Below are 9,190 nucleotides of genomic sequence, written 5' to 3'. Positions count from 1 at the left end.
CGGCGTCACAACCTCAGTACTAGCCCTCTTGGTCTGCGCCCCTGCCTTGGGAGCGCTGGGCGGGACGCACGCCCGCCGAGCCCCTGGCGCCAACCGCCAACGGCCACCGCCCCAGAAAGGAGGGGCTCGGTCCTCCCAGGTGCCGCGCGCGGGAGGGGTCACGCGTGCGCAGAAGCGCGGTGTTGGGGGGGCCAACTTCCCACCGGGAGGGGGAGCTGGGGCAAAGGCGGGAAAGGAGGGCGGGGCACTGGAGGGAGGAGGGCGTGGCGGGGGCAAAGGGAAGGGTGAATGGAAGGCGGGGTCGTGAACTGGAGCTGGAGGGCGGGACTTGGAGTGACCATGGAGGTTGGGGGGGCAGTTAACGGATGTGGCATGGGGCGGGGGCCAGTTCGGAGGCGGGATTCCCTCCTGCCCCCGGGGCGGGTCTCCCTTCGGAGGAAGGGGCTTCGGGGATTCCCTATCCCGCCGGGGCCGACCGACAACCCCAGTCACGGAAAGGCCGCCGCTGGCTCGGCGCCCTCCAGGCCTTTTGGAGGTGAGGGAGGTGGGGTAAGGTGGTGTCCGCCCCCCTGCCCCCCGGCTCCTCCTTCTCCCAGTCCTCCCCTCCCACCACCCTCCCCCCGAGCCGGTTTGTCCCTCCCCTCCCCTCCCCCCCTTCCCCTCCTCCTGCCGCTGCCGCTGCTTTGGCTGCTGCGTCATACGCCCCAGAGCCGCCGGGACGGAGGGGCTGGGCCTGGGGACCCCCCGGCCTTTGCCTGCACTCTCCCCGACGTCCAGACGTGCCCTCCCGGCGCGGGGGGGTTCGCCTCGGTCTCCCACGTCTGCCTCTGCCCGGCTCCCGGTGTCCCCAGCTGTCACTGGTAAGGAGGCGGCGGGAGGCGCTTGTGAGGGGGGGGCAGGAAACCGGGGGTCGGCCCGCAGGGCGCCGGCGGGAGAACCTCACCGCCCTCGCATCGGGTTGGGCTGGGCCGACTCAAGTCCCCTGTTGGACTTGCCGTCATGGGGAGTAGAGACCAGGATTGGGACACGCCCCCCTCCCGGGGCGCTCGGGAAGTTATCTAACCCGAGGGCAGGGAACCCCGAATTTGAGGGTGACCTGACATAACCTGGCACCAGGATGATTGTTCCGAAGGAGACGGGCGGGCCCGGGGAGGCAGCTGTTTCTACTCTGGAAAACATCTTCAGAAAAGCTCCCAAAATACCTCTGGGTAACAGCACCCCAATTATGATACCTCTAAACAGCAGGAAAAGATGACAGTAAAAACTGAGTGGTAACCTTTGCTTCTGCCCATCATTTATGCTAAAATCTCAAGGCCAGGATATAATGTCCCAGGGGAGTTCTGGAAGCTGGGAAACTAGAGAACTAGGTTGGGGGGAGGCGGTTAGGGAGAGGCGAGCCAGTCACCAGAGTTGAGAGAGCTAGAGTCAAGAAGCCTGGGAGTGGGTGCTGAGTGGTTTCCTATCCAGGTGTCTCAGGGATTTGGAGACTAGGGGCACAACTGCTTGAATCCTTGACAGAAAAACAAGCAAAGAAAATAAGAAAGGTTTCTCAGCTTTCATAACCTCAAATCTCACTTCTGGCTAGGCCCCCCCAGGATGCAATGGCACAGCCCCCCCGGCTGAGCCGCTCTGGTGCCCCCCCACTTTGGGACCCAACTTCTCCTGCACCCACCTCAGGCCCCAGACCTCGACTTTGGGAGGGTCAGGATGTACTGGCCAGATGGACAGATGGGCTGCTATACTTGGGGACCATCAAGAAGGTAAGATGTTGGTCTTTCACCTATCACCTTTCTCCCATTCCCCTTATCCAGTTGTGATTCTCATTTTATCCTCTGCTCACCCTTTCCAGGTGGACAGTGCTCGAGAGGTGTGTCTGGTCCAGTTTGAGGATGATTCCCAGTTTCTGGTTCTATGGAAAGACATTAGCCCTGGTGAGACTCTAGCAGCCATGGGAGTATTACATCCCATGGAAGACAGAAACTCGTCTTGGGGTACAGAAGGGGGCTTAAGGACAGGCCCCCTGATACTGTGTTTTCTCATAGCTGCCCTCCCTGGGGAGGAATTCCTCTGCTGTGTCTGTCGCTCTGAGACTGTGGTCCCTGGGAACCGGCTGGTCAGCTGTGAGAAGTGTCGCCATGGTGAGAGAGCAGGACACCTGAATGATCCAGCTTGCCCTGGGCCTTCCAGGCTGCCTCTGATCCTTACCACCAACACTGATCCTTATGCTACCTGTCCTGGCCTAAGTCTACAAGCCAGTGCTCTGGCCAGTCTCAACCCTGTAACCTCATTCCCTTCCAACACAGGAAGAGGTAGCCATGGAATGGGGATGTGTGAGCTTTATAGGCAGAGAGTTGTTCAAATACTCCCTTTCTAACCATATGACCTTGGGCAAGTCCCTAAACCTCTAGGGATCTCAGTTTTCTCACCTGTAAAATAAGGATAATACCCTCCCCACTAGCAGGACCATATCAAGGATTAAATTGGATAGATAAGACTTCCTATCCCAATACCTAGCACATGCAGGTTTGCAATGCAATAAATGCTCTGCTGTCAATATCATTATTCAGCTTATCACCAGGACTGTCACATTCCAAGGGCCCCAGCCCCTGGAGAGGGAGAGGGCACATCCTGGGTCTGCCGCCAGTGCGTCTTTGCCATCGCCACCAAGGTAAAGGCCTTCCTGTGGGAGCCTCCTACCCACAGCTTCTTCCAAGCCTTTCTTCTCCCCACCCGTCTGAGGTGAACTGCCTGTTCTATCTCTGCAGAGGGGGGGTGCACTGAAGAAGGGCCCCTATGCCCGGGCCATGCTGGGCATGAAGCTGTCTCTGCCATATGGACTAAAGGGGCTGGACTGGGACGCTGGACATCTGAGCAACCGGCAGCAGAGCTACTGTTACTGTGGTGGTCCTGGGGAGTGAGTAATGAGAGGCGGGGGTTGAGAAATGAGTGATGGGATGTGGTGGTGGAGGAAATCCCAGGGAATGAAAGAGAAAGAACAGGGTTAGGGAGTGCTGAAGGGTGTGGGAGTAGGTGGTAGGCAGGATTTGGGGCAGTGAAGGGAGGGAACGTCTGGAGGTTACTAGGCCTGTGTTCTCTCTCAGGTGGAACCTGAAAATGCTGCAGTGCCGGAGCTGCTTACAGTGGTTCCATGAGGCCTGTACCCAGTGTCTGAGCAAGCCCCTCCTCTATGGGGACAGGTGAGGCCAGGACAGACACTCCAGGAGCCCAGGGAGCCCTCTTGTTCTGCTCTATACTCTCAGTTCCTCCACACCCACCTGTCTCAAATTCATTCTTTTCTCAATCTCTGAAGAGTTCCTCACTAGTTCACCCCATCTCCCTCTTCCTCACGTCCAGGTTCTATGAGTTTGAATGCTGTGTGTGTCGGGGGGGCCCTGAGAAGGTCAGGAGGCTACAGCTTCGCTGGTGAGCTGGGTTGGGAATGACCTCAGCATAACTCCTCTCTCAGTACCCCGTCTTTCACCCCACCTGCCGTAGCCTCCCACTTGGGAGGACTCCCCTGGCTTTTGTAATGCTTCCACAACTTTGACACTCAACATTTCTCCAGGGTGGATGTGGCCCATCTTGTCCTCTATCACCTCAGTGTTTGCTGTAAGAAAAAATACTTTGATTTTGACCGTGAGATCCTCCCTTTCACCTCTGAGAATTGGGACAGTTTGCTCCTTGGGGAGGTAAGGAATAGTGAAACTTTAGAGGTTAGGGTGGAACAGGGAGATGCGAAGAAAAGGGGAAGAGAGGGGATCACTGCTCCTTTGACCCCGTTTTTCCTACTCCACCTCCCAGCTCTCAGACACCCCCAAGGGAGAACGTTCATCCAAGCTCCTCTCTGCACTCAACAGCCACAAGGACCGGTAAGTTGAAAGAGGCTCAGAAAGGATGGAGATGCGGATGTGGAAGACTGGGAGGGAGAGGTACCGCAACCCACCTGAAAGGTCATCTCTGGAAAGGACTGAGTAATGGCGGAAGAGAGGCCCTTTTCTACACTACTGACTCTGTATCATTTCTCTCCTCACCCCAGTTTCATTTCAGGGAGGGAGATTAAGAAGAGAAAATGCTTGTTTGGTCTCCATGCTCGGATCCCTCCTCCTGTGGAGCCTCCTACTGGAGATGGAGCCCTCACCAGGTCACTGGTCCAGGGGGCATGGGGAAATTCTCAGGGCATTAATCTGGGGTATATGTATGGAGATGGGGAGGTCTTTGGGGTGTCCGGGAGGGGGCTGGGGGGATAAGGAGGCCTCTTACAGCTTCCCTTCAGGGCAGGGCCCTGGGGGAGGGGTCTCACGTCCCCTGGGGAAGCGCCGGAGGCTGGAGCCAGAGCCCCTGAGGAGGAGGCAAAAGGGGAAGATGGAGGAGCTTGGGCCACCCTCAGCAGTGCGCAATCAGCCAGAGCCCCAGGAGCAGAGGGAGCGGGCTCGTCTGCAGAGGGCACTGCAGGTACAGGGACCTGGGGGAACCCCATGGGGCAAATGATGGTAATGGGAAGGCATTAAGGATTATATCTCAGTCCTTTGCTCTTTCTTCTAGGCCTCAGTGTCTCCGCCACCCCCCAGCCCTAACCAGAGTTACCAGGGCAGCAGCGGCTACAATTTCCGACCCACAGATGCCCGCTGCCTGCCCAGGTCAGTGCTCCTCCATCCTCCAACCAGATACACTCCATTAGAACCTCTCCTTCAGTTGTCTACATCTTATAGACTTCCTAATCCAGAATTCCTTTCCCTCTCTCCCTTGGTTACCTACTTCTTGTCTTAGACTTCTAGAACAGTATCTGGTCCCCAGTATCCTAGGGATGGGGGTTCCTTGGTAGTGTTTGAGATCTGCCTTTCTCAGGGGGAGAGCATCCTGTTCCCCTGCTTCAGGTCCTGACTTTCCCCCTCCCCAACTCCAGCAGTCCCATCCGGATGTTCGCTTCCTTCCATCCCTCTGCCAGCACCGCAGGGACCTCTGGGGATGGTGAACCCCCAGACAGGTGAGATTCTACCTTTACCTATGATACTACCTTTACCTGTGATCTTAAGGTCCTCAGCCTCCAACCATTTCTTCAATCTTCTGATCCACATGTGGCCTCCATTTCTGGTCAGTCCTTACTGTCTGGACTCATGACTGCCTTTTCTCCCTAGGTCACCCCTGGAGCTTCACATTGGTTTCCCCACAGACATCCCTAAAAGTACCCCCCACTCGATGACTGCCTCATCTTCCTCAGTCTCATCCCCCTCCTCAGGTCTTCCTAGACGCTCAGCACCCTCTTCTCCCCTGTGCCGTAGTTTGCCTCCTGGGACTGGGGGAGGAGTCCGAGGTGGGGTTGGTTACCTGTCTCGAGGGGACCCGGTCAGGGTCCTTGCTCGGAGAGTACGGCCTGATGGTTCTGTGCAGTATCTGGTTGAGTGGGGAGGTGGGGGCATCTTCTGAACTGCCTGCCTCTGCCCACCTCCCCATTCACACACACCGGCACTTTCATACCCTGACCTCTGACCTCATCTATAGCTGGGATGTACCTGGGGAGGTAGGGGATAGTCCTCCCTACTGCCTAGGCGGAATCCAGGTGGGGGGGAAGGGGGAGAAGAGGCTCTCTCTTCTCTACTCCTTTCATGATTCCTGACCCTTCCATCTCTCTTCCCATTTTCTTTGATGTTATTTTGTTACAGCTTTTAAAATATTTTTTAAAATTATTTAACCCCGGGGATGGAGACTGAGGAGGGGAGGGATGATAAAGGATCCCAGACTCTGTATGACTGAAATAAAGTTAAACAAATCTGGCAGCTCTGAGTCATTCTGAAAGATGAAAAAACAGGCACTAGAAGCACCTCTAATCTTTCCAACAAAATTCACATACATGACAAGAAAAGGCAAAAGCAAGAAAGAACCAAAGGTAGGATTTATTAGGGACCCAGTCATCACCTGGAAGTCAGAGGGCATTGAAGTATATGAGAGCAACATGGCAGGAACAGGGTTCATCATGGTGGGACTACGCTAGTCAGAAACTGACTTTGTAACCTGGTGCACCCAGTGCAGGTATGGGAAGTTTCCCTGCTCCACAGGCAGTGCAATCACCTCAGCCACTTCATAAGGGTGCACAGAGCTGTGAAAAAGATGGGGGGAGGGGTGGTCACTCAAAGATTTACCCAAAGGAGCCCACCACTGCAGACTGCCCAGCAAGTCCCACCCCACAGTACACAACCTCACCCCACCTATCTCAAAGTTCTTACCGAACAAAATCTGTCAAAGCTGGAACCAAGGAACTTTGGGTTTTAATCATCTAAAAGGTGAAGACGAACATAGTTGATTCAAGGGGTAGGGTTGATTTCAGGACCTCAGATGAGGGATAGAGGTCAAAGAGATCAGGGAATTAAGATTTTGTGGAGTGGGGGAATGTTTCTCACCATCAGCACCTCACTGTCCTCCTCAATCTTTCCTTTCCACTCATAGCTGAAAAGGTCAGGGAGAGAGTGTTGTGGGAGCAAAGATTTTACCCAAGGAAATAGTGCCAGTCAGCCCCTAAAGTTAGGTTAACCCCACAACTTATATGACTTACATGGATGTAATCTGAGGAATGACGTTGACGCAGGCTGCCAGGCGCTTCTCCACCACAGCCCTGAAGGTGAAGAGACAGCCCCATTCAGAGCATCCCATGACCTGGACTTTTGCACTGCCAACCCAGAGACAGGTTTCCAAACCTGAAGCAGGCAGGAAGCCGCGGGAAGGCACCTTTCTCGCCCAACCCCAACCTTCGTTCATGATCATCCTCTCTTCACACTGGGGTCCCCACCTGGCGATCTCCTTGGCGACCGTCTCGTTGGGGCAGGTGACAAAGGCTGCAGATACTGAGCCAGGAATATAGCCGGAGCCAGAGGCTGGCGAGGACTGGGACGGGGAGCTTCCTGAAGCCATGGACAGCAAGGCTCGGGGTAGCAACTGAAGGCGGGAGGCCACAGGCAACAGCGCCGGCATCCAAAGAAGTGACAAGAGCACAGCAGCCTGGTAGCAGGAAGTGAATTCGGAAGTGAATTCGGTATCTCCCTACAAATGCTCCAGGAAATTTAACTCTGGAAACCCTTCGCTTGGATAGACACAGGCTCTGCCCTCCCTCTTTTGCACCCTGAAGATAAAGGTCCCTGAAGCTGAGAGAGAAACCTGAAAAATTAAGGCAAAGGCGTGGTTTTCGTTTCTTCCTCAGGAGTGGACCTCTGGGATTTGGGGAACGGGCGGTGGACGAGCTCCGAGGACCGGAAGGGGCGGGGCCGGTCACTCACCCCTCCGCCGAGCAGGACTGCGGTAGTCCGCAACCCCCTCATGCAGCCTACACTGGTAAAGAGCAGTTGAATATCAGAGACCACAGTAATGCCGAGAAAGGACCCCAAACCCAGGAACAGTGGCCTCTTCTTACCTGGGCGGCAGCCACGTGATAAGAAAACAGCACACACCACGTGACAGAAGCTGGGCTACAGAAGTTTCCAAAACCAGCCAATCCCGGCCCTCAGTTGGCCCGATTTGCCCCACCTCCTGGTGGGGGAGGATCGCAGCGGGAGCTAACCAATCGACAGCGGGATCCGCAGTCGTGTAAGGAAAGGGCACGCCCATTTTCGGGTAAACCGGAAACGGCCAATTGCAAGCTGACAAGAGCCGCTGCGGCGTTCCATTGTCACGTGAAGGGGGCTGGACCCCCTCCGGCGGCGGTACCTTAATAAGCGGCGCGAAGAAGCCAATCGCAGGCCAGCTCCTGTGGCCACGTGATGAGAAACCTGGCGCTAGGAAAGGGAGGGCTGGAGACCCCGCAGACTCGCGTTAGGTAGTGGACTGGGGAATCATCCTTAATCCCCAGAGTGTGCCTAGTAACAGCCCATACACGGTTCCTGAGGCCTGAAGGAGTGGGAGGGTCTGAGAAGATTGGACCTGGCGGGGTGAAGAGAGCGCCTCCTGCCCTTATGCCTGGTTTTGGGACATGTGCCTGAGTTTGGGAATAAACAATGCTAATCTGAGAAGCCAGCTGTCCTCGGGTAGCGGGGAGTGATTAGGCAAGCACGAGCATGGCAAGACAATGGCTAGGTGAGGAAAGTCGCACTTTGGAAGAACAGTGAGACCCTGTAAATGGGATAGAAGATGATGAAAATGGGGCTGAAGGCGTCTCGGCCTTATTAAGTGAACCCGAAGTTGGAGACAGACCGGCGAATCTGGGAAAAGTACAGATGAGAGCTTCAGGTTAGGGATATGGAGAGGACACCAGGAAGTAGTGATGGTCCTTCTGTCCCTTATCCCTTTCTATTTCACTCTCAAAGACTGGTCTACCTGTCAGCCTTGGGTCTCCTTCCTTTAACCCATCCCCCTAGGAGCTAGGACCTGCCCTACATAACCTCCCTGGGGCCCAAGCACATCCTCTGACCCAAAAATGGAGAGAGGGGCCAATGAGAGAACAGAGAGGTGGGAGGACACAGCAGAGAAAAAGGCTTTTGCCACTCCCCCTACCCTGTATTTCTCCTCTTTCCAAGGTCTAGGGTCTCTGGTCGCCTGGGTGGGTGTGGCTGGGCGTTTCCCAGGCTGATGTCAGAGTTCTCTCACACCTACCTCTCCGGGGTTGGGGGTCTCCCCGAAATCGTTGTCTTTAGGTTGGAGTTTGTTTCTCAGATAGTTCTCTCTGGGGTCTTTCAGTGTTTGCATTGGAATCTTTCTCAGGATTGGGTTTCCTTTTGGTTTTTTGTTTGGGGGGTTGTGTTTCTGGGTTTGTGATCACTCTCCAAGGTCTTTCAAATTCTTTATGAGTTTGGGGTCGCTCAGTTCTCCATCTCTGGACTAGCTGCCTCTCTTTCCCCGCTTTTCTCCCTCTCCACACACCCCGCCCCCTCCACCGCCCAAGGTCTGGAGTTAGTTCTGAGTTATGTCTCAGTCTGCAGTTTCTTTTCTCTGAGATCTAAATCTGGGGTCTCTGATATCTCTGAGTCTGAGTTCTCTAATGCTAGGTCTGGGTTCTTTCTGAATCTAGGTCTTTTTATTTTTTATTTGTTTTTTTAGTCTAGGCCTCAGGTATTGGTCCCTAAAACCACCATCTGAGGCTAGAGTCTAAGATTTCTGAGGCTATGGAGAACATTTTTTGAGACTGGATGCTCAGATTTTAACCTTTGAGCCCTCTCTCAGGGGGGTCTGGGGTCTTTTTTTTCTTTTTAACTGAGGTTGAGGTCTATTT

The 9,190-nt window shown here is 54.9% G+C and overlaps 2 protein-coding genes across 8 annotated transcripts; one reads left to right on the top strand and one right to left on the bottom strand.

Annotated features, from left to right (window-relative positions):
* Window positions 1-639: 639 nt before the first annotated feature.
* Window positions 640-5,774, top strand: PHF1 (PHD finger protein 1). 2 transcript variants are annotated; one of them, XM_006907369.2, is made up of 15 exons: window positions 640-860; window positions 1,586-1,760; window positions 1,850-1,931; window positions 2,043-2,138; window positions 2,568-2,668; window positions 2,766-2,914; window positions 3,102-3,197; window positions 3,355-3,423; window positions 3,566-3,689; window positions 3,802-3,869; window positions 4,037-4,141; window positions 4,263-4,452; window positions 4,543-4,637; window positions 4,904-4,984; window positions 5,136-5,774. In XM_006907369.2, the coding sequence occupies exons 2-15, from the start codon at window positions 1,602-1,604 to the stop codon at window positions 5,422-5,424; spliced, it is 1,704 nt and encodes a 567-aa protein (XP_006907431.1). In that variant the 5' UTR covers window positions 640-860; window positions 1,586-1,601; the 3' UTR covers window positions 5,425-5,774. The 2 variants fall into 2 exon arrangements, with proteins under 2 accessions (XP_006907431.1, XP_015441428.1); XM_015585942.2 differs by having other exon boundaries at window positions 650-860; window positions 4,907-4,984.
* Window positions 5,775-5,868: 94 nt separating this feature from the next.
* On the bottom strand, window positions 5,869-7,508 carry CUTA (cutA divalent cation tolerance homolog). 6 transcript variants are annotated; one of them, XM_015585866.2, is made up of 7 exons: window positions 7,400-7,494; window positions 7,147-7,317; window positions 6,782-6,990; window positions 6,548-6,661; window positions 6,396-6,441; window positions 6,222-6,271; window positions 5,869-6,094 (listed from the first exon to the last, which is right to left on the bottom strand). In XM_015585866.2, the coding sequence occupies exons 3-7, from the start codon at window positions 6,961-6,963 to the stop codon at window positions 5,986-5,988; spliced, it is 501 nt and encodes a 166-aa protein (XP_015441352.1). In that variant the 5' UTR covers window positions 6,964-6,990; window positions 7,147-7,317; window positions 7,400-7,494; the 3' UTR covers window positions 5,869-5,985. The 6 variants fall into 6 exon arrangements, with proteins under 6 accessions (XP_015441352.1, XP_015441351.1, XP_024899484.1 ...); XM_015585865.2 differs by having other exon boundaries at window positions 6,548-6,607; window positions 7,266-7,317; window positions 7,400-7,455; XM_025043716.1 differs by having other exon boundaries at window positions 7,147-7,312; window positions 7,400-7,438.
* Between the last annotated feature and the right edge of the window lie 1,682 nt (window positions 7,509-9,190).

The sequence above is a fragment of the Pteropus alecto genome, unplaced genomic scaffold, assembly GCF_000325575.1.
Source record: "Pteropus alecto unplaced genomic scaffold, ASM32557v1 scaffold202, whole genome shotgun sequence".
NCBI lineage: Eukaryota > Metazoa > Chordata > Mammalia > Chiroptera > Pteropodidae > Pteropus > Pteropus alecto.
This window is presented reverse-complemented; position numbering and strand designations above follow the sequence as displayed.